This window comes from Narcine bancroftii, chromosome 3 (assembly GCF_036971445.1).
Source record: "Narcine bancroftii isolate sNarBan1 chromosome 3, sNarBan1.hap1, whole genome shotgun sequence".
NCBI classification, from domain to species: Eukaryota; Metazoa; Chordata; class Chondrichthyes; order Torpediniformes; family Narcinidae; genus Narcine; species Narcine bancroftii.
In genome coordinates this window covers 177,679,645-177,705,004 of record NC_091471.1, presented here as the reverse complement: position 1 = coordinate 177,705,004, position 25,360 = coordinate 177,679,645, and the positions used below count along the sequence as shown (strand labels likewise).

The following is a 25,360-nucleotide window of genomic DNA, read 5'->3' as shown; positions in this document are numbered from 1 at the left end:
TCTTCTCTCTGCCTCCCATAGGGACCACTCCCTCCATGACTCCCTCTTTCAGTCATCCCTCCCTACCAATTGCCTGACCAGTTTCCTTCCCCTGTAGTCATAGGAAGTGCCACACTTGCACCTGCACCTCCTCCCTCACCACCATTTGGGATTCCAAATAGTCCTTTCAAGTGAGGCAACACTCTGCATGTATCCACGGGAGTTCTCTTCTGCATCTGGTGCTCCCTTTGTGTCCTTGTCAACATCAGAGAGATTGGGTGATCGCATCACTGAGCACCATCGTTCTGTCCACATCAGTTACAGGGATCTCCCAGTACCACTTCAATTCCATCCCCCATTCTAATGCTCACATGCCTGTCCATGTTTCATGTACTATCCAACCAAGACCACCCACAAAATGGAGAAACAATACTTGATTTTCTGTCAGGGCACCCTCAAACCAGATGGCATTAATGTAGACTTAGCCAGTTTCTGCTAGTATACTCTCTGTTCTCTCTCCCTTCCCTTTTCCTTTGTTTTCTTTTCTCCAGCTCTCCACTCTCTCCCCTCTCCATTCACAGAGGCATCCCTCCTTCCCCCCTGCTTGCTGGTGTGCCCTCCCTCCTTATTTACCTATTACCTCCTGCCTGTGGGACTGTGCTCCTCCCCTTTCCCCTTTCCCTTGTGGCGCTCTGAGGAGCTGAAGTAAATCACTGCCACCACACCGATGATTGTTAATGACTGTCTTTATTCAAATTCAGCGCGCCCCTTCAAGGGCAGCATGAGCTCTGTCACCTGGTGTATTGCATTGTGACATCATAATCGCTGCCCAGGGCGTGTACTGGAAGGGATGCCAGAGTCAAGAAGAAACCCCTGACAATGCTATCTCCTAATGGCTGCCCCACCACAGGGCGATACAAGCGGGGCCAGTTCGCCATTAGTCTGTGCGCCGCCACACAACCCCACCACACCCCCCCCAGAACCGGCTACACGTTCTGTCGCTTAGGTGGCCAGCCCCACCGTTTGGGCATGGCCGCCTGGACCGGTTGAGATAAGTCTAGGTGGGCAGCTTTCAAGCGGTCCATGGTAAACAATTCCTCCCTGCCCCCCACGTCCAAAGTAAAAATTCCGCCTGACCGCTGGAGAATCTTAAGGCTGCTGCAGCGGTGCTCTCTATGGTCCCCATCTGACATTGGGGGATGAATCGATGGTAAAAGTTCACCCTTTGAGGGAGGAGGGCTTGGGGAAACTTTGGATGGTTGCCACCTTCTCCGGTGCTGGAGCTCCCCCAGACACTGCAAAGTTTATTTCCTGAAATGGCATTTGGCCTTGTGGACCATGAGGCTGAATTCTGACAGATGGGCGAACAGGGTATGGAGATGGGCCTTGTGCTCTTTGCGAGTGCAACTAGCTACCAGGAATTCGTCTAGGTAGATAAAGACAAAGTCCAAATCCCTACCCACTGCATCCATGAGGCGCTGGAATGTCTGGGTGGTGTTCTTCAGGCCCAACTTATAATGGCGGTCTTTCCATCGTCATCGGGGTGGACCGGGACCTGGTGGTATCCGCGCACCAGATCGACCTTTGAAAAGAACTGCGCGCTGTGGAGGTTGGCCGCAAAGTCTTGGACATGGGGGACTGGGTACCTGTCTGGAGTCATGGCGTCGTTCAGCCGTCTGTAGTGTCCAACCTCCTGATCACTTCGGGACCACGTGTAGTGGCGTTGACCAAGAACTGTTCAATCACCGAACGATGCACAACTCCTGGAGTCTGGAGAATTTCTCCTTGGCTTGCTTCAGCTTCTCCAGTGGCAGCCTGGTGTGGATCAGGGGGCCTTGTGTGAAGACATAATGGAATACTCCACGTCGGGGGGAGGCGATGTCAAAACGAGGCTCCAGGATGTCAGGGAACTCACTGAGGATCCCGGTGAATTTGTCTTCGGCGGCAGCGACTGTGGCAATCTCCGACCTTGCAGTGTCTGCCATGTCCAGGCGCACCAAGTGGAAGGTGAGGGCGTTAAGCAGCCTCCTGCCCCTCACATCCACCAGCAGGCCGTGAGCCCCCCAATAACACCGTGCTCACCGAGGCCAGGATGAATCTCCAAGTGAACTTCTCTTTCCCGATTTGTATCTGTGCACTACGAGTGCCAAAGGTTTTGATTGTAGAGCCATTGGCAGCCCATAGGCTTGGACCAGGGGTTCAAGTCCATGGTTCCAGTGCTGTTGGGGTGGAGGGGGGAATGAACGCTCAGCTCAGCCCCTGTGTCGACTAGGAACCGGCGGCCTGTGGATCTGTCTTGGATGTAGAGGAGGCTGTTCACGTGGCCACCTGTTGCAGCCATCACAACGGTTGGCCTGGCTGTTTCCCTGGTAATCGCAGGGCTGGCAGAACTTCCAGGCTTTAGCCCCCCAGCGCTGATAGTAGAAGCACCATGATGACTGGGCTTCTTCGGGCTTGCCCTTGGGGGAATCTTTCTGACGATAGGGCACCGGCTTGAAGACCTGGCTGAGTGCTACCTCGTTCTCCTGTTTGGCTTGCCAGAGGGCATCCGCCCGCGTTGTTGCCTTGTGGGGGTCGGAGAAGTCCTCTTCAGACAGATGGAGCCGAATGTGCTCTGGCATCTGTTCAAGAAAGATCTGTCTGAAGAGGAAGCATGGCTTGTGATCCTCTGCCAGGGCCAACATCTTGTCCATGAGGGCTAATGGGCTGCGGTCCCCCAACCCATCTTGAAGTAAGAGTCTGGACGCATGCTGCTGGGGTGAGAGGCTAAACCTCCCCAGGAGCAGATTCTTGAGGGCTGTGTACTTTTCGGTCGCTGGTGGCTGATGGATGATATCGTCCACCCTCGCAGCCGTGTCCTGATTGAGGGCGCCCACGACATGGTAAAACTTGGTGGTATCAGCCATGATGTTGCGGAGGTGGAATTGTGCCTCCGCTTGGCCGAACCACGTCCATGGGTGATGTGGCCAGAAAGGGGGAAGATTGAGGGCTACCGCGTTAACCTCTGCCGTGTCCATAGTTGGTTGCATCCAGAAAGTTGTCTGGGCCCGTCGGGGTCACTAATGTGGCACCCTTGAGGAGTTGAAGTAAATCACTGCCACCACACCCATGGTCGTTAACAACTGTTTTTATTCAAATTCTGTGCGCCCCTTTAAGGGCAGTATGAGCTCAGTCACCTGGTGCATTGTGATGTCATAATCGCTGCCCAGGGATGGTCAAGAAGAAATCCCTAACAATGCCATCTCCTAATGGCTGTCCCGCCACATGGCGATACAAGCAGGGCTGGTTTGGCATTAAGCTGTGTGCCGCCACACCCCAACCATTTTGTTTGGATGCCTCCCGACATTTGTTCGCACCTTGATGAAAGGCTAAAGCCCGAAACATTGAGTTATGTATTTTTATCTTCACTTCTACGGAGTTTCTCCAGCATTGTGTTTTTTTACTGCAAAACTAATCCTTCAGCTAAACTTGGTTAATATAGAAATGTAATTTTCTTACAATTGAACTGAATTTAATATACTGAAATAGGAATTGGGGAAATTGATAATTATTACATTTTCAAGAAGGATATCTGATCGTATCATTGGAAAGGTTCTGTCCACATCCAGTCTTTAAAACTTTTACAGATGGGACAAACACTTCAAATATTTTTGTTAATTTTGTGCTGAGAGCAAAGGAGGTCAGTACTGTACAATGGAAAACTTTTCATTTCAATACACTGTGTCAAATTAAACACATGCAAAAAAAAGCTAACCATCTGTGAAAGCAAAAGAAAAAAAATGCAAGTTAATGCTTCACTTTGCACCATTCAGAAATAAATTTCACCTCTGCTAAACTTAACACCTGACCAATATCATTCTGTAGCCTAAGACTATCCTCATTATCAAAGTACACCAATTTCTGTGTCATTATAAAAAAAATGACTAATCTGACTTCCTACACTCCTATCCAAATCGTGAATCTATATGATAAACAGGAAGTATCTCGCCCTCAATCCCCAAGGTGAACCACAGGTTATCATTCACAAAAACAATTCTCCACCATCACCAGGTTTCCAATGACCAAACCTCTTTTGGATTAATTTTGCTAATTTACCTTGGGTCTTCTTCCACGTGGAATCTCGACAAAGCACTTACTCAAGTCTGTGTAGACAATATCAAATGCACGGTCTGAATATATTCTGTTACAACTTCACAAAATTCAATTGAATTTTTCAGACAGCATCTTCCACCAACAAATCCAGGCTGTCAATCTTTGGTCAATCCCTCTCTTTCCAAGGGTAGATTATCCTGGAGCTCCTGCGATGTCCTCATCACCTATAGCAATTTATCAGCCAGGTAAGTCAGCATTCAGTCGTGCACAGTCTCCAACCTGCATCCGTTGGCTCTGCTTTCGAGGTGCTCACTTGGCACCTCTCGGTCAGAGGCGCTGGGCTGTCATGCTCTCCAGCCAGACCTCAGAGTACCTCCCTTTCCCGTTTGTCCAGGTGCACCACAACATGGTTCGGGAATGGCTTGGCCCAAGAAATTGCAGCGAGATGTAAACATTGCCATGATTACATTGAATGGTGTAGCCAGATGACGGGCCGGAGAGCCTACTCCAGCTCCAATTTCTCGGTCTTGTATTAGTAGCTCAGGGCACCATGCAAACCAACTTCCCCTCGATCTATACCTCCCATTGCCTGAGGAATGCTGCTAATATATTAAAGGATCAATCCCACCCAGATCACACCCTTTTCTCACTTCCATTTGGCAGAAGATACACAAGCTTGAAAAGACACACCTCCAAATTTAAAAACCTGCTTCCTTCCTTCTGTTATCAGACCCTTGGATGGACCTCCCATTGTCCTTACACTGTATTCTACATTTTGTCCTGGAGACACAATATCCTGCACTTTTGTTTTTTACTACAATATCTGGTGGCATGGTTGGTGCAGTGGTTAGCGCAACGACGTTATTACAGCATGAACGACCTGGATTTGAATCTGGCACTGTGTGCAAGGAGTTTGTACCTGCTCCCCATGTCTGCGTAGGTTTCCTCCAGGTGCTCCAGTTTCCTCCCATCCTTCAAAATGTACAGAGGTTATGGGCCATTTAGGTGTAATTGGGAAGCTCGGGCGCATGGGCTGGAAGGACCTATCACATACTGCACGTTGAAAAAAAATTAAAAACCTTCTCTACTTAAATATGGGTTGAGTTGCCTGAATAGCACACAAAACAAAGCAAACAATAAACTGCTGCAGAAATTCACCAGGTCATGTCACATCAATGGGTGGCACTGGTCAGTCAATGTTTCGGGTTTGGGTCCCTTTACATGGATGTTGTCTGACTGTAGTTTTTGCATTTCTAAAACTCTTCACAGGGTCTTGTACACATAACAATAAACAATTCATTCAAATTGTCTGGCCTGGCTGTAGCCCTCTCATCCTTCATGTCCAACCTAACAAGTCTCCAATTTCTGGATCTTGCTGATCATTCCTCAAAGTGCCCTTCACCTGACCAGTGCTCAGAGTGAGATGCAATGGCAATGGTGTCCATGGCTGCAGCACAGGACACCCCTTGAACTTAGAAGTTGTTTGGGTCGACAGAACTAGTCATATGGGTGCACTACCTCTGCCTCAGCTACCACATCCTCCTCTTCCCCTTGTGAGGGTGCTATATCTCTATTTTCCTACACTGGTTTTTGTTGTAATGGTAATTGAAGAGTTAAAAAATACACTTATCAGTCAATGTACATCATAGTCAGTCACATTTGAATGAGAGATGGTTACTTTATAAAAGTAGGAAGGAGATGCCAGTAATGTGAACAAGAAATAATTGGACATCATGTAGCACACACCTCAGCCCTTACAAACAACTTCTTAAAATACAAAATTGCTCTTCACTGTCGCCCTTTTCCAGTGGCATTCCAGTTAATTGGCTGTGCAGTGTCCAGGGATAAGAAGTCCTTTGTGCCGTTTCCACTGGGCCACTCTTAATTGGTACACCAATTATTTTTTCACTGAACACAACTCTTCTTCAATTGGAAATGAGCAACTTTCTGCTCTCCCTTTTCCACTGGTTTTATCAGCACGTCGGCGTCAGCAAACACCAGGGATACGAGCAGAGATAAAGACAGTTAATCCCCGGCATGAAATGATGTCATTTAACACCGGCATTCAGACAAAGGGGGTGTTTCTACTGAGCCGGGAAAAGCGCGGTGATGCGAGGTAATGCGAGGCGAAGCGCGGTGATGCGTGGTGACACCTCGAATCTGGCCACACTGTAAACACATCCGGTTGTGGCCGATGTGCGGCGATTCAAGGTGCTCCGGCATCCTACTTTTGAGATGGTCGATGCGGGGTGATGCGAGGGACGACCTCGCAGTGGAAACACCGCGGGTGACTCACCGGAAGTTGCGATTTTTCACCCGCGGTTTTCAATTGCTCATCGGACTTCCTGGTCACCTCGCATCGCCCTGCATCACCGCGTATTCATCGCTCGGTAGAAACAGTTCGGGTAGTCCTAAAATGCGCGGTGATGCGAGGGACAAAAAAATCGCGGTGGTGCGAGGTGATGCGAAGTGTCCTTAGTATAAACACACACAATGTTCCTTTTCCACTGGACCCTGCCCCAGTAAATTCCCAGTTAATTCCTGGACAGGGTACCAGTGAAAAAGGGACTTGTGATTCCTGCCAGTTGGTGGGATGTTGCAATTCCTAGAGATTTTATAGCATGCAGTGTTGCATATGCTTGTTATTCCATGATCAAGTCATGAAATATCCTCTGGCACTAATCCATTGTCCTACCAATTACAGAGCTTGCTGACTGTTATTTTGCCACTGTATCTCAATCCCTTCAAAACAGCTCAGACAGGCTGCTAGCCTCCCATTACGCAAAGCAGATTCCTTCTTTCTACAATTATTTCCACATTCCTCCAAGAATCTCAGAGGACCCTCCTTTCCATCCTTCATTGCTACAGTGTGCCTGCTGATGGTGGAAAAGTCGCTACAAAGTATTGTAACCTATATCATTTGACTGCTCATCAAAGAGCCAGCAAAGTTTTGAAATTGAAATTCTAGTGCTGTTTCATTTGCCATGCAAGACAGCATTTGCCATTTCAAGCACAACAATGTGATTTTAAGAGCTGATTATTGAACCTACTGATGGAAAACGCTCCATACTTAACCTTTAACACACTTTCTCAGCTGCAATCTATATCCAGACAAGCACTCTTTAATCATCTTACAAATAAGTAGTGTTTGCAGTTGATTGTCTACCAACACTATTGAGATATAATTGTTTACTTTTATTATTCTTGCCTGCCTTTGAGATAACATTTCAATGCATCTATTTTTCTCCATTGGCTGCAATAGCACTTGATATAAAGGTAAAATAATGGATTTGACTGGGTCAATAAGGAAAGCAAAAAGGAAAACATTTTGAGTGTTGATAATCCTCATGCAATTCAAGCTTGGAAATGCAACTGCACATCATCCAGTTAGGACTGTATTTTGCCATGATAACACAAGGAACAGGAGAATCCCCTCCTGAACCACATCTGCCTTTCATGGTTAATGGCCAATCTACTTCAATATCAACCTTCCCAGCCTTACCCAAAATATCTTGATTAACATGGTAATCTCATTATTGAATGCAACAAACAACTGCACAACCTCAATTCTCTCAGATAGATGATTCCAAAAATTCTCAATCCTCTGACTGAAAATATTTTCCTCAAATTTTTTTTGCAATCTGAAATCATTCATGCCTGCCACAATGGACCCTGCTCTGCATGCCTGCAGTTAAAAACAGAATTGATAGATTTTTGGACATATGGGGATCAGCAAATATCTGAGTAAGGTGGAAAATTGAAGTTGAGGTTGATGATCAGACATCCAAATCTTATTAAATGGTGCAGTGATGTCCAATGTGCCCTGAGATTTCAGAAGAACAGACAAGATTCCCTCTGAAGAATTCTGTAACAGGAAGCAACCATCCAGCCAGAGAAGTCTGAGATACAGTTCCAAGAGAACTCTCTTATAGACCCATATTCCAAAAAGAGACCATTTACAGGCAAGGCTGGGACTTGTTGCTGACTACATTTCAAAGCTCTCATTTAAATAGCAAAAATAAATCCAACATCCACCCATTGGAAATAACCAACGTGTGATTAGAGCAAGAGAGGTCAGGTGACCCAAGGAGCAGCAGCAGTTACAATTTAAAAAGGGGTGAAGCAGCAGCTACGATCGGATTGGAGGAAGAAGCTATATATCACTATAAAAGTGAGGGACTGTGTCGCGGAGCAGTCATCGTCAGTGGTCAGGCTCAAGCTCAACAGCCTTTTTTTTTCAAACAAGCAAGAAGTGAGGGACAGTAGGAGTTGGAGTAAGGAAGGGCCACACACTATTTCAGGAGCAAAAAGGATTCAGCAGGTAGGTTCCACAGGTAAGGGCAGGTTTTAGATACCTTATATTTTGTTCCTCCGGTCATAAACAGTGGGAGCGGCAGCCAAGACAGGGGAAGCCAGCAGTGTCCCTGATGACTTCGTCTGCAATAAGTGATTCCATCTGCGGCTCCGGGCAAGCCAAGTTAAGGAATTGCAGCTGGAGTTGGATGAACTCTGGATAATGCAAACCTGGGAATTATAGGCCCGTGAGTCTGTCTGTGGTGGGCAAGTTGATGGAAAGTGTCCTGAGGGATGGTATTTACAAATATTTGGAGCTACGGGGATTGCTAGGGAGTAATCAGCATGGTTTTGTCAGGGGTAGATCATGCTTGACAAACCTGATTGAGTTTTTCGAGGGGGTTACAAAAAAGGTTGATGAAGGGAAAGCTGGGGATGTTGTCTATTTGGACTTTAGTAAAGCTTTTGACAAAGTTCCCCACGGGAGGTTGGGAAAAAAGGTGGAGGCATTAGGTATAAATAAGGAGGTAGTGAAATGGATTCAGCAGTGGTTGGATGGGAGGTGTCAGAGAGTAGTGGTAGAAAATTGTTTGTCCAATTGGAGGCCGGTGACTAGTGGAGTTCCTCAGGGATCGGTCCTGGGTCCACTATTGTTTGTTATATATATTAACGATCTCGAAGCAGGGGTGGGGAATTGGATAAGTTTGCGGATGATACAACGATTGGTGGTGTTGTGGACAGTGAGGAAAATTACTGTAGATTAAAAGGTGATTTAGGAAGGTTGGAGGTGTGGGCTGAGAAATGGCTGATGGAATTTAATACAGATAAGTGTGAGGTGTTACATTTTGGAAAGGCAAATCTAAATAGGACATATGCATTAAATGGTAGGCTATTGAGATGTGCAGAGCAACAAAGGGATTTAGGAGTTGTGCTAAATAGTACTCTCAAGGCTGATACTCAGGTAGATGGTGTGGTGAAGAAGGCATTTGGAATGTTGGCCTTCATAAATCGGAGTATTGAATTCAAGAGTAGGGAGGTTATGATGAAATTGTACAAGATATTGGTGAGGCCAAATTTGGAGTACTGTGTACTGTTTTGGTCACCAAACTATAGGAAAGGTATAAACAAAATAGAGAGAGTGCAGAGAAGGTTCACGAGAATGTTGACAGGATTTCAAGGTTTGAGTTACAGGGAAAGGTTGTGCAGACTGGGGCTTTTTTCTCTGGAGCGTAGAAGATTGAGAGGGGACTTGATAGAGGTGTTTAAGATTTTAAAAGGGACAGACAGAGTAAACGTGGATAGGCTTTTTCAATTAAGAGTGGGGGAGATTCAAACTAGAGGGCATGGTTTAAGATTGAAGGGGGAAAATTATAAGGGGAACATGAGGGGAAATTTCTTTACGCAAAGGGTGGTAGGGATGTGGAATGCGCTTCCGACAGAAGTGGTCGAGGCGGGATCATTGGTTACATTTAAGGAAAGACTGGATAGTTACATGGATAGGAGAGGACTGGAGGGGTATGGACCGGGTGCTGGTCAGTGGGACTAGGAGGGTGGGGATTTGTTACGGCATGGACTAGCCGAACTGGCCTGTTCTGTGCTGTAAGTGGTTATATGGTTAATTTGGGAGGCAGAGGGGGTGATTGACAGGAGTTACAGGGAAACTATCACACCTCGGAGGCAGGAGGCGGGTAGATGGCTGACAGTCAGGAGAGAGAAAGGGAACAGGCAGGCAATGCAGGGCACCCCTATGGCTGTTCCCCTCCATAACAAGTATACCATATTGGATATTGTTGGAGGGAGGGGGGAATGACCTACCAGGCACAAGCCATGACAGAGAGGTCTCTAGTATGGAGTCTGGCCCTTTGGCCAAGAAGGGAAGGGAAGAGACGAGCTGTAGTGATAGGGGATTCCATGGTTAGGGGGACAGATAAGAGGTTCTGTGCAAGAGAGAGAGTATCCTGGATGGTATGTGCCTCCCTGGTGCAAGGCTCTGAGATATCTCAGATCAAGTTCAAGCATTGTCAGGAGGAAGGATGAGCAGCTAGATATCGTGGTCCATGCAGGGACCTATGACGTGGGCAGGAAGGGTGAGGAACTCAGGGAGATAGGTGCTAGTTTGAAGGACAGGACCTCCAGGGTAGTGATCTCAGGATTGCTAATGTGCTTGTGAGGTTAACATATGGCAAAAGGCATGATGCAGAAGGGAGGGCTTCAGGTTTATGGATCATTGGGCTCTCTTCCAAGGAAGGTGGGACCTGTTCCGACAGGACAGTTTGTACCTGAACTGGAGGGGGACTAATATCCTTGTGGCTGCTCCAGTGAGTTTAAACTAGATTTGCAGGGGGAGGGGAGCAAGAGTGCCAGGGCAGATAGAGGAGTGGAGGAGAGAAAAGATTATGTAAAAATTGCATGCACCGTTAGAATCCAACAGTTTTTACATGGTGGAAATGTTCTGAGGTGCATCTACTTCAATGCAAGGAGTATTGTAGGAAAGGAAGGCTACCTTAGAGCATGGATTGGCATAATTCCACATTATGGCCATTAGTGAACTTGGCTGCAGGAGGGGCTGGACTGGAATCTCAATGTTCTGGGTTTCCATTGCTTTAGATGAGATAGAATAGGGGGAATAAATAGGGGGGAGTGGTATTGCTCATCAGGGAAAATATCACAGCTGTGTTCAAGCAGGACAGACCAGAAGGTTCGTCTACTGAGGCTATATGGGTGGAGAGGAGGAATGGGATAGGTGTGACCACACTCATGGAATTGTATTATAGATTGCCCAATAGTCAGCAAGAATTGAAGGAACAAATTTGTAGAGAGATAGCAGACAGCAGCAGGAAATACAAGGTTGTGATAGTAGGAGATTTTAATTTTCCACATATTGACTGGGACTCCCATACTATCAAGGGGCTGGATAGCTTGGAGTTTGTCAAATGTGTTCAGAAAATTTTTCAAAATCAATATATAGAGGGAGCAACTAGAAAGAATGCAATACTGGATCCCACATTCGGGAATGAGACAGTATGTGTTGGAGAACATTTTGAGTCCAGTGATCATAATGCCATAGTTTCAAGTTAATGACGGAGAAGGATAGGTGTGAACCTCGAGTTGAGATTCTAAATTGGAGAAACGTGAATTTTGAGGAAATGAGAAAGAATAAAGAATGCATGAAATGGGATAAGTTGTTTTCAGGCAAGGATGTGTGAGGTAAGTGCAGGACATTCAAAGGTGAAATTTTGAGAGTACAGAGTTTGTATGTTCCGGTCAGGATTAAAGGCAAAGTTATAAAGCATAGGGAACCCTGGTTTTCAAAGGATGTTGGGGCTCTGGTTTGGGAAAAAGAGAGAGCTGAATAGCAGGTATAGGCAAAATGGAGCAAATGAGGTACTTAAGAATGCAAGAAAAATCTCAGGAAAGAAATCAAAAAGGTGAAAAGAAGACATGAGGTTGCTTTGGCAGACAATGTGAAGGCAAATCCAAAGAGTTTCTCTACATATATTAATTGCAAAAGGATAGTAAGGTCCCCTTGAAGATCAGAGTGGTCGGCTTTGTATGGAGTCAGAAGAGATGGGGAAATCTTAAATGGTTTTATTCTTCAGTATTCTCTCAGCAAGGTCAAAGCACTAAGGTCAAAGAACCTATGCAGGTTAAAGAGTAGGAAGTGTTTGCTGTCTTAAAACAAATAAGGGTGGATATATACCCTGGGCTTCACAAGATATTCCCTCGGACCTTGAGGGAGGCTAGTATAGAAATTGCAGGGGCTCTGGCAGAAATATTTAAAATGTCCTTAGCCACAAATGTGGTGCCGGAGGAATGGAGGGAAGCTCATGTTGTCCATTGATTAGAAAAGACTCCAGAAGTAACCCTGGAGATTATAAGTCAGTGAGCCTGATGTCAGTTGTAGGTAATTTACTGGAAGGTGTTCTAAGAGATCAGATATACAATTATTTGGATGGACAGAAACTGATTAGCAATAGTCAACATGGTGTTGTGCGTGTTGCCGTGTTTAACCAATCTTAATAATTTTTCAAGAAGGTTACCAGGCAAGTTGACAAAGGAAAGACTGTGGATGTTGTCTACATCCACTTTAGTAAGGCCTTTGACAAAGTCCCACTTTGGAGGTTAGTCAGGAAGGCTCAGATGCTAGGTATTCATGGTGAGATAGTGAACTGGATTTTTTAATTAAATTTTATTTATTGAATCATGATCCATATTTAAAACATACAATTAATGAATAAAACAAAAAAACAAAATACATACATGATATTTTAAAACTAATCCCCAACAACCCCCCACCCCAACCCACCCCCCTCTAACCTACCCCAAAAGAAAGAATATGAAAGAGGAGATCATATAACATCAAAATTCATCAGTTAGCTACCATGGTTTGGAGCAACACCACTACTGTGTGGCAAAGAGATTTAATAATTCAACCTCATATAATCCAAATACAGGCTCCAAGTTTTACAATAAAAAAGATAATTGTCACATTAATTATGTTATCTTTTCCAACAGAATACAAGACCTCAACTCCATATGCCATCTCTGAATACTCAAATCAGTTTCATTTTTTCAAGTAATTGCCAAATATTTTCTAGCCACAGCTAATGCCAATCTCAAAAAAATGATTTGAAATCTATTTAATTTTAAATTCTAAACTAATCCTCTTAATATTACCCAACAAAAATACTAAAGGATCTAATGAAAATTTCACTTTCAAAATAACTTCTAAAAATTCCTTAAGTTTATTCCAAAAAGTTTTCACTGTTTCACATGACCAATTATAATGTAGAAAAGAACCTGCATCCTTATGACACTGAAAACATAAATCCAAAGAAATAAAGTTATATATCCTTAATTTTTCCAGAGTTAAATATAATTGATGAATAAAATTATAATGAACTAATTGATACCTTACATTTACAACTTTAGTCATACATAAATTCATCTAATCATCCTGAGAAATACATATACCGAAATCTTTCTCCCATTTAAATCTAGATTTATGATTATCCGGTTAAAGCATTTTATTCTGTAATAAAGCATATATCTTAGATATAAATCCATTCTTACCACCCTCAGTAAGTAAAATTTCAAACTTAGATCATCAAGGTAACCATAAAGTATTCCCAAAATTATCCAACAATAAAACTTTAATTTGATAGTAAGAAAAAATATTTGAGATGTATCATATTTCTCTTTCATTCTTTGAAAAGAAATAAAATATCCTGCTTCATAACAATCTTGCACCAATTCAATACCCTTTTGATCCCATAACTTCAAAAGTTGATTATTGAGTGTAAAGGGGAAAACCTTATTTTCGTACAATGAAGTTTAACATGAAATCTTGCCTTGAGTGCCCATGGCTTCATTTTTTTTAATACCATAAATCCATTAAGTCTTTCAAAACAGATAATTATAATTATTCAATAATTTAGGATTCCATCTATAAATAAACTGATCCATCTTCTTCTCACCAATTATGTCAGTTCAATATTAACCCAATATCAAAAGTTTGTAATTTAAAATTTCCTATTAATAAATTTCAGTTGTGCTGCATCATTATAATTTTGAAAATGAGCAAGTTGCAAACCTAACTCATATTTCCAAATAAATTTCTGTAATGATACCCTTACCATTTTATCCTTCAATAAAAATTTCCTCACCAAGGCATTTAAATCCTTCAAAAGAAAATTTGAGGAATCTTACAAGGAATAGATTGAAACAAATACTGAATTCGAAGAAAAATATTCATTTTAATACAATTAACTCATCCTATTAATGTAATCAGTAAATCTTTCCATCGAATCAAATCATATTTAATTTTAGACAATAAGGGCAAATAATTTAATTCATATAAATGACTATAATTACAATCTACCTTAACACCTAAATACTTAATCTGATCTGACCATTTAAATTGCACAATATGTCTGCATGAAAAATAATCCATTTCAGCTAAAGGCATAATCTCATTCTTTTACCAATTAGTTTTATAACCTGATATCTCACCATACTGTTCCAACCCATCATGTAAACTCCTCAAAGAATTTGGAGGCTTCGTTAAATATATCAAAACATCATCTGAAAACAAATTAATTTTAAATTAATCAGATTTCACCTTAATACCTTTAATATTACTATCTTGTCTAATCACCTGAGCCAAAGGTTCAATAGCTAATGCAAATAGAACTGGTGACAAAGGGCAGCCTTGTCTAGTCGATCTCGTCAACATAAAAGGTAAAGATAACTGTCCATTTGTCACAACTCTAGCAGTAGTACTTCTATATAAAGCCTTAATCCAACCAGTAAAAAAAAGGGGCCAAATTTAAATTTCTCCAAAACTTTTAAAAAAAACTCCACTCTACTCTATTAAAGGCCTTTGCTGTATCTAACAAAATAATTATTGGTAGGTTGGAACCTTCCCAAGTAACTGAATTAAAGAAATCAACTTCACAATATTATCTAATAATTATTTTTAATAAAACCCACATGATCTAAATGAATTAAATCTGGTAAATATTTAGTCAACCTATCAGCCAGAACCTTAGTCACAATTTTATAATCAACATTTAATAACAAAATTGGTCTATAAGACCCAGCTTTCAATGGATCTCTATCTTTCTTAAGAATAACTGTAATAATTGCTTGAGATAAAGAATTCGGAAAGGAATGAACCTCTGTCACCTGTTTCAATACATCCATCAATAAAGGAATTAATAAATCCTGAAATTATTTATAAAATTCTGAAGTAAAACCATCATCCCCTGGAGGCTTCCCATTTGGCATAGATCAAAGTTAATCTATTACTTCTTTAGCAATAAAATAAGCATCCAAATCTTTAATATTCTTATCATTCAAAAAGGGCAAATCCAAATCAGATAAAAAATGATCAAATTTAACCTCATCCCCAGTACTATTTTTCATAACATTTTGAAACACATCATTAATTTATGTCTAATAGCATTTATTATTCTTGAAGATTGTTCAGTTTTTAACTGCCAAGTTATGAGCCCTTTCCCCTAATTCATAATACCTTTGTCTAGTTCTCTGTAGTAACTTCTCAAATTTATAAGTTTGTAACAAATTATAATGTAACTTCATATTGGCTAAATGTATTTTAATTTCCGTAGAATTTTGCTGTAAATCTTTTTCTAAAATCTCTATCTCCTCCAATTTACATATATCAGCTACATGTTGTTTCTTAATTTTAGCAGTAAAACTAATTTGTCCCCTCAAATGTGCGCATCCCATAAAACAAATATACTATCAACTGAATCCATATTTATTTTCAAGTAAAGCTTTATTTGAACTCTTACAAAATTCAACATTTTTCAACAAGAATTAAATCTCCATCGATAGATATTATCAATTCTCTCCGAACCAGTGCATGTTATTATAACAAACAATGATCATACAAAATCCTACTCTTATATTCAGCCTTCAATACCCAACCTTGTAAATATGCTGATACCAAAAATAAATCTATTCTAGAATAAGAATCATGTTGAGATGAATAAAATGAAAAATCTTTCTCTTTAGGATTTAACTTTCTCTATATATCTACTAAATTAACATTTTTCATTAACACCATCAATTGTTTACCCATTTTAGCCCAAAACACTGATTTTGGAGATTTATCTAATAATGGATCAAAGTCACTGCCTACCATAATTTTTTTGTATGCTTGATTTAAATTAAGAAAAGGATCCAACATAAATTTCTCATCATCCATATTAGGAGCATAAACATTCATTAAAGTCCATGACTCAGAAAAAAATTGACAATTAACAATCAAAAGTCTACCAAGTGACTCAATAATTGATTCCGATTTAAAATATTAATCAAAATAGCTACTCCTCTTGCTTTCAAATTAAACGAAGATGCAATAACTTGTCCAACCCAATCTCTTTTCAATTTCTGATGTTCCTTCAGTCAAATATGTCTCTTGCAAAAAAGCAACATCAACCTTCAATTTTTAAATATACACCAATACTCTTTTTCTATTAATCGGATTATTAAGCCGATTGAAAGTAGCTATGAACTGGATTTGACATTGGCTTGATGGGAGAAACCAGAGATTAGTGGTGGATAATTGCTTCTCAGATTGGAGGCCTGTGACCAGTGATGTGCCTCAGGGATTAGTGCTGGGGCCATTATTGTTTGTTGTCTATATCAATGATCTCTATGTTAATGTAGTAAATTGGATCAGCAAGTTTTTAAGATGACACTGAGATTGAAGGTGTTGTGGACAGCAAAGAATGTTTTCAAAGCTTGCAGAGGGATCTGGTCCAGCTGGAAAAATGGGCTGAAAAATGGCAGATGGAATTTAATGCAGACAAATGTAAGATGTTGAATTTTGGAAGGACATACACGGTAAATGGCAGGACAGTGAGGAGAATGGTAGAACTGCCAGAACTGGGAATATGACTACACAGATCCCTGAAAATGGTGACAGAGCCATATAGAGTTGTAAAGATAGCTTTTTGGCATATTGGCCTTCATAAATCGAAGTATTGAGTATAGGAGTTGGGATGTAATGGTAAATTTGTATAAGGGTTTCTATGCATATGTTAAGAACAAAAGGAAAGTAAGGTCCCCTTGAAGATCAGAGTGGTTGGCTTTGTGTGGAGCCAGAAGATATGGCAGGGGGAGGGGGGGGTGGAGGTCTTAAATGGTTTTCTTCCCCAATCAGTATTCTCTCAGGAAATAAGGAAAACAAGCAGTGAGGTCATGGAACCTATACAGATTTATGCAGTTTTGGTCACCTAACTACAGGAACAATATCAAGAGAGAAGATTGACTAGAATGTTGCCCGGACTTCAGGAAATGTTAACCAAATTAGGATTTTATTCCTTGGAGTGTAGACGAATGAAGGAAAATTTAATAGAGGTATTTAAAATTATGAGGGGGATAGACAGAGTAAATATGCAAGTAGGCTTTTGAAGGTAGGTGAGATACAAACCAGAGGACATGGGTTAAGAGAGAAAGGTGAAAAGCTTTAGAGCAGGGGTGTCAAACTCAAATTCACGGAGGGCCAAAATTAAAAACTTAGACTAAGTCGAGGGCCGAACTAAATATTTATTGAAAATTTTCAACAACATCTGCATGTTTTCTTTCAACATATGTAATGTTAAACTTTTTCTTATTAAAATAAATGTTTAATAATAGTTTTGGATAAACTCTTTCCAGAAGCATTAACAAATGAGAAATAAAATATTCAATAAATAATATTTCTCTATAGAGGATTTGTCAAATGTGGCTAGTGTGCTGTTGAATAGTAAAATCTGAGGGCTATTGAGAATGTGGGAGAATAACATGATTCCTGAAACAATCAAATGGGTGACTGATTGTGGGCATGAACTCTAGCAGGGTTATTTGCCATGCCCTTTTTCCATTGGTACAGATATCCTTTGATTTACATACTTTTCAAGTTTGATGCCTAATGAGCTTGTATCCAGGTGCAGGACCATTTTTAACCAGGAATATATTGATCACTGTGACATGAAACTATTGGAAGATCGTTTTATCGTGAGATTCAAGTTCATAATCCTTGCTCAGGCCTGTGTGCGGGAGGGCGGGGTTTGCGGGGGATCGGGTTGGACAACGACAGTGCGGGGGCATCGGCTCTCGCTGCAGGGCGGCATCTCGGCGGATCAGCGGCCCCGTCACCGTGAGTCGCGGGTCGGCCTGCGGCAGGGAGGGGGAGTGGGCAACGGTCCTGGCGAGGTCAGGCCCGAGGCCTCCGGCCTTGGCTTCCCCCGACACCAGCCAGGTCCCAAAACCAGAGTCCACGGTGAGACCCTGCAACGTAAACAGAGGAGGTGGGGGCGATTAGCAGGCTGATGCCAATGCATTCTGGGATTTGTGGTATTACTGTTCATGCGCTATACTGGCACGGCGCCCAGCGGGCCACCTCTAATACATTTTTGAAATGATCTTGCGGGCCAAATATAATTATTGGCCCGCGGGCCAGAGTTTGACATGTGTGCCCTATGCCATCGGAACTCTGTAATTAGTAAGGGATTGCTTAAGGTGGGATGTGAGTGGGAAGGAAAGGGTGAGAATCACTGCTCTAGACCCAATTGTTACTGAAATATTTTGCTTGAGAAAAATTGTCATTGGCCCATTTCCTTTAGCATTCTGAAACCGTGCACATGACGAGTCAATGAGGGACGATTAAAGCAGTGGTCTTCAAACTTTTTCTTCCCACCCACAGACCACCTTAAGCAATCCCTTACTAATCACAGAGCACCAATGGCACAGGGACGCGAGTGGAAAGAAAAAGGTTGAGAACTGTTGTATTGTGGTAACTCCACATCTGATTAGGTTAATTGTTAGGCAAGTGGTCAGAGAAGGACCCCCCCCCCACCCCAAGAAAGGCTTAAATCACAGGAACAAAATAAGCTTCCATCTCACTGCTCCCAATCTTACACACAGTCCTGATGTGGAATGTGGGGTCGCAGCTCCACGTTCACCCGAGTTCAGGTGCTGTCTGTGTGGAGTTTGTATGCTCTCCCCTTGTCTTGGACCAACAGGTCGGTCGCCTGACGAAGGCACCCGAACCCCCCGTTGAAACGCCGGCGTCCGGGGCGGTGGAGGAATTGGCTGAGAAGAGCGCGTTGCTCCGACCCCCCCTCCCATGGTTGGAGAGGGATTAAACTGCGATCTCACGGCGCCGGGCTCGTCTCCAACAAAAGGAGCGGGAGGCAGGGTCTGCTGCGCATGGAGCGAGGGGGAAGGCATCGCCCACGAGACGTTCAGTCCGGCGTTGCCGCTGAAGCGCAGATCCAGCGAGGATGGTCCCCAACTCCAGCCACGTCTGTGTGTCCAGGAGCCGGGCGGGCTGAGTGCGGCGCTCCAATCCCCGGGATTCGGGACTCTGAGATCCCTCCACACCTCCGGCGTCTTCATTTTCACCTTCAGTGTGCATGCGCTATACTGGCATGGCAGCCAGCGGGCCAACTCTAATATATATTTAATATGATCTTGCGGGCCAAATATAATTATATCGCGGGCCAAATTTGGCCCACGGGCCAGAGTTTGACATGTGTGCTTTAGAGGAACATGAGGGGGAACTGCTTCACATTGAGAGGTGGGAGTGTGGAACGAGCTGCCAGCTGAGGTGGTGAATGTGGACTCAATTTTAACATTTAAGAAGAATTTACATGGATGAGAGGTATGGACAGTTATGAGCTGGGTGCAGGTCAGTGGGACTAAGCAAAAATAAAAATGGTTTGGCACAGATGAGAAGGGCCAAAGGGGCCTGTTTCTCTGCTGTAGTGTTTCATGGTTCTATCTTATTTGCATTAGGCACACGTTTGAAATGCAGCTGGTTGCACTGTGGTGCATTTGGATAAAAATTCAAAACTGGAACAATTGAGATCTGTATTTACAGTAAAAACCTCTTATTCAGAATTCAAACAACTGGCAAGAAACAATGAGGAAATAAATAAGTAAGTAGATACATAAATAAATAGATAAATAGAATCAATAATACATAAAAATTTAAATAAAAGTTTAAAATTGTAAAAGTAAATGTTCTCTGAAGTAACACTAAACCTAGTGAAGATGGGAGCAAATATTCAGCCAGCGGGGGTCCCTTGCTCGTGCTTTGCTCATAGCAGCTGTTTGAAAAAAGTTGTGTGAACCATCAATGGGTCATCGAGGATGAAGAGCCAGTTGATGCTGCTTGCCATTGGAGTGACTCTTTTTTGAAAACTTTATTTATAATATTTTAAGAAGGTAATACAATTTAAAAAAAACCCTATTACAAAAATACATTAGTAAAATACAAAATCTTAAATTAGTAGATTAATAAACAACCCCAACTCCCAGCCCCCTAAAAAGAAACCCAAACTACCCCTACTTCTACATACTAATGGAGCCTTGTACAAAAGGAGTGACCTTATCCCTGTTTATTAGGAGTATTTATTTTTATTCCTATATTATTAAGTATATGAGTAATGCTTTTTCTGTAAATGATGTTTTTGTTCATCTTTAGGATAGCTGCATGGAGGGCAAGGAACCTGCAGATGCAGCGACTGTTAAATGTTTTCAAAAAAATGTGACTGAAAATAAAGCAAAATTCTTTAAGATTTATATAATCATGCAAGTGAAGTTTGTTCTGTGTAAGTACAGTATAGTATTTTCATCTTTTAAACTGTTTAATCTCAATGCAGGTGTATTAGGCACTTAATGTGCAGGAAATTCACTTATCCGGCACCAACCAAAGTTGGCTTGGTGCCAGATACCAGGGGTTTTACTGTATTAGGTTGTGTCATTTTCTAGATTAAGTATTTTTTATTTATTCATACCTTTATTTTTATTTATTCAAATAAATCATGTATAAGACAATTAGTTCACCTGCAGTAGAGAGAATGATTATTTGTTTATTTAATCAACAGAAATCATTATCATTTGATCCTCGTAACACTTGCCACCCAAGGGCAAGGAATGTAACTAATTTATGATACAGTGTTTCATGTCTGTGGAAACATGTATTGTCACCTTATTTATAAGGCAGAAACTGTAGAAACAGAATAATAAATAGTGGTTTGCACTGCCTGGGAAACCTATCTCCCCATCTCATCCCACTATACACCCCTATTTGACATTTACGGCACTGCAATAAAGCACTGTACTACTTAAAGGTCAAAATTACATGCATTAAGGTTGGAGGAGGAAGAATCTGACGTATTTCAAGTTGAGCTACCCACGCTTTACCAACAAATGCAGCACGCCTTGTTAGCTATCTTTTATCCACAGGATCTATTATAGATAAAAAATCTTCATCAAGACAGAAGCAGCTTTGAACATGTGATTACAGACACAATGATAATTAAAAGATTTATAACAAACATGTACATCAAGCTGCAAGAGAAAGAGGACGATGAAATAAGCTGTAAACCCAAACAGAAGTGGGAACAAGATCTAAACATAAAGATAAAGAATGAAAAATGGGAAAAGCGATGCTCCGGAACCATGAGAAATACAATAAACACGAGGTTACACATGATACAATATAATTTGTTACACAGGCTATATATCACGCCCCAAAAGTTAAATAAATGGGACCCAACAGCATCAGATAGATGTTTTCGCTGTAAGAAGGAAACGGGAACAACAGTACATGCAATTTGGGCATGTGAGAAAGTGGAAAAGTTTTGGGAAGATCTAAATCAAGTATTAAATAAAATCACAAAAAGCAACATACCAAAAAAATCAAGAGATCTTTCTTCTAAATAATATAAGAAGTAAAGAACTAAGCCTCAAATTGGATGAAGCACAAAAAAGATTTATTATGATAGCCTTAGCTACAGCAAAAAAAGGTACAAAGTCAACCTGGAAATCGGAAGAGAGCCTGAGAGTACAGCAATGGTACATAGAAATGAATAAATGTATTACATTGGAAAAAATAACATCTAATTTAAAAAATGTCACAGTATTCGAACAAATTTGGGAAACATACATGGAACACAACAGAGAGGGTCTACCGCGGACCTCCACCCCCTAAAATGACAGAAGGAGAAGAAGACGAAATGAACTGACCCAGTGTGTAAAAGTAGATGACACAATTTTGTTGTTTATTTTCATGTGATGACATTGTTTAATGGGTTTATTGTATTGTATATGTTGAACGTTTAGTGGGTAGGGAGGGGGGGGGGATGGAGGGGGGGGGATGGAGGGGGGGGGAAGGAGGGGGGGGGGAAGGAGGGGGGGGGGAAGGAGGGGGGGGATGGAGGGGGGGGGAAGGAGGGGGGGGAGGAGGGGGGGGAGGAGGGGGGGGGGAGGAGGGGGGGGGAGGAGGGGGGGGGAGGAGGGGGGGGAGGAGGGGGGGGAGGAGGGGGGGGAGGAGGGGGGGGGAGGAGGGGGGGGGAGGAGGGGGGGGGAGGAGGGGGGGGGGAGGAGGGGGGGGGGAAGGAGGGGGGGGGGAAGGAGGGGGGGGGGAAGGAGGGGGGGGGGAAGGAGGGGGGGGGGAAGGAGGGGGGGGGGAAGGAGGGGGGGGAAGGAGGGGGGGGGAAGGAGGGGGGGGGAAGGAGGGGGGGGGAAGGAGGGGGGGGGAAGGAGGGGGGGGGAAGGAGGGGGGGGGAAGGAGGGGGGGGGAAGGAGGGGGGGGGAAGGAGGGGGGGGGAAGGAGGGGGGGGGAAGGAGGGGGGGGAAGGAGGGGGGGGAAGGAGGGGGGGGAAGGAGGGGGGGGAAGGAGGGGGGGGAAGGAGGGGGGGGAAGGAGGGGGGGGAAGGAGGGGGGGGAAGGAGGGGGGGGAAGGAGGGGGGGGAAGGAGGGGGGGGGAAGGAGGGGGGGGGAAGGAGGGGGGGGGAAGGAGGGGGGGGGAAGGAGGGGGGGGGAAGGAGGGGGGGGGGAAGGAGGGGGGGGGGAAGGAGGGGGGGGGAAGGAGGGGGGGGGAAGGAGGGGGGGGGAAGGAGGGGGGGGGAAGGAGGGGGGGGGAAGGAGGGGGGGGGAAGGAGGGGGGGGGAAGGAGGGGGGGGGAAGGAGGGGGGGGGAAGGAGGGGGGGGGAAGGAGGGGGGGGGGAAGGAGGGGGGGGGAAGGAGGGGGGGGGAAGGAGGGGGGGGGAAGGAGGGGGGGGGAAGGAGGGGGGGGGAAGGAGGGGGGGGGAAGGGGAGAAATGACACTGTGTATATTCAAGAGGGAAATGTTTGTGTGTATTTTGGTTAATATGGTTCATAGTGTGAAAAATAATTAAAAAAAAGACAGTAGTTAACTGGATCAGTGTCTTGGAAATACCTTGCATCATGCTATTTATATGTTAAGGCAACCTCATTTAGCAGGCTTACGAATGAAAACAATTTTAAGGTTAAGAAGGCACGGAGGAGTCACGTGATGGAGTAGTGGCCGGTAGGAGAATACCAGCCCTCTCCAGAAAAGAAGGAAAAAAGTGAAGAAAACACAAAGCTCCAGACACACAGATCACAACAAATAAAAAATAAAGGTATGGAGAAAATGGGAACTAAGAAAAAAAAGCCAAAAACAACGGGAAGCAAAGAAAGAAAGAAAGACGCCGGAAGAGAAAGGTGAGGGCCTTACCTGCACGAAAAAGCAGGGACCCGCCGTGGAAAGAGGAGCCCATTCCCCGAGGTTAGTGGGGACCCCGCAGGGTCGCGACCCACCGACCGCAGGACTGCAAAGATGGCTCACAGAGCCAAACAGAGATGCGCAACCGCGCATGACAAAGACAACACCAACGGGAGGGGGGACCAGCTGTGAAGTGAAACTCCACAGCACGAACAGCTGAGAGAGACCTGACAGCAGGGCTCACAGCTGGAAGATAAAGAAAACAACGGGAACGGGAGGGGTGAGAATGAAAAAAGGAAACTAGAGACACAACAGATAACCAACCCAGAAGAAGAGGACCCACATCAAGACACCATGGAAAAAAAACCCAACAAACTGAGACAAGCAGCTCAACAAGAAAGTCAGAAGATACACCAATACAAGGAAGAGAAATAGAAGACACAAACCCAAGAGCAGACACAGAAGAATAAGAAGGAGAACACCAAGCTCTGCACAGAGGAATAGGAGGTAAAATGAATGGACAGTACATAGATAAAAAAAATTTTCAAGAACATATGAAAGCATTAAGAGAATGGCTGATACTAGAATTTAGTGAAATAAAAAGGTTATGAAGACACTTCTCATGTGCAACAACATTATTATAATTGAACATGTATTAAAACTCTGACCATCTGGCATACTTGGTACTTCAGTAGAGCTGGACTGGCAGATTTTCCAGACCATTGCTGATACTCCTATTAAAATGCCAAAGGCATTACATACTTAATTTTTCAGATTTCATTCAGTATTGTAATGATTTTTCCAGTGAACCCAGTTCGATGAAAAGGTGTGCAATTATAGATCCCTGGTGAGTGAAAAGGTAACATGGGAATGGGAACGCAGTGATGGGAAAGGGAGCTTTGAAATCAGGACACCTGTGATTAGAAAGGGAATGCTGCAAACCATACTGGGTGAGCCAGATGCCCAAACTATTTGGATTTCCCTCTAATCAATCTGTTTTCTACAAGCACACTAACACTCTGCAGGTGATCAGACCTGTTAGTGTGTCTGCAGAAAACAGATTGATTCAAAGGCTGTGGGGAAGAATTTGAGGGAGAAGAATTTTTTCCCCATCTAAAACCATAGAGCATTACAGCACAGAAACAGGCCTCTTCAGCACTTCTAGACTGTGCTGAGCTTTTTTTTTGCCTCTCTGTCCAAATTCCTCTTAAATGTTAAAATTGAGGCCACATTCACCACTTCAGCTGGAAGTTCATTCCACACTCCCACCCGTGTGTATAAGTTCCCCTTCATGTTGCTGCTAAACCTTTCCACTTTCTAACCCATGTCCACTAGTTTCTATCTCACCTACCCTCAGTGGAAAAATCCTATTTATATTTACTCATAATTTTAAATACCTCTATCAATTCTCCCCTCATTCTTACACGTGTAATGATAGTGATCATGTTTGCATGGCCACTAGCAAGACCTTGATTATAGTTACTGTTTGATTAGACTTGGCTGCCAGCAGGGGGCTGAGACACAGTATGTAAGATATGTAATGGAGGCTTGCAGCCTTACAGCATGCCCCATGTGCTGCTTATATCAACTTTAAAGAAACTTTTTCCTTCAACCATGTGTTGTCTAAGAACTCACACATACTCACAAGATGAAACATGGTGTCAGAAGAGGAATGAAGGAATTTAGAAGGAAATACTTTAAAAGGTAAAATCTAAAGTTAGTAACTGATCAGTGAAGAGAAACTAACACAGTGAAAATTGTAAGGATGACATCCACCAGCAAAACTTCAGCTAATATGGTTGAAAATTGGAACAAATTTAAACAGCTTTTTGGATTGTATTAAGTGGCAGTCGGAGCTGACAAGAAAAGTGATAAAGTGAAAGCGTCAGTTTTCTTACACGTCGTGAGTGATGAAGCCCTGGAAGTGTATAATAATTTCACATTTGCTGCTGAAGGAGACAA

The 25,360-nt window shown here is 43.2% G+C and overlaps 1 protein-coding gene across 5 annotated transcripts in view; it reads right to left on the bottom strand.

Annotated features, from left to right (window-relative positions):
• Positions 1-25,360, bottom strand: part of man2b2 (mannosidase, alpha, class 2B, member 2) — a 115,532-nt gene that overhangs the window by 82,336 nt on the left and 7,836 nt on the right. Inside the window, exon 1 of one of the 5 annotated variants that reach the window (XM_069925963.1) lies at positions 14,377-14,422. The exons of the other annotated variants lie outside the window; for them this stretch is intronic. Within the exon in view, the coding sequence (XP_069782064.1) occupies positions 14,377-14,397 (21 nt within the window). The 5' untranslated portion in view covers positions 14,398-14,422. Of the gene's footprint in view, positions 1-14,376; positions 14,423-25,360 lie in introns of those variants that run through there. 5 annotated transcript variants of the gene reach the window in all.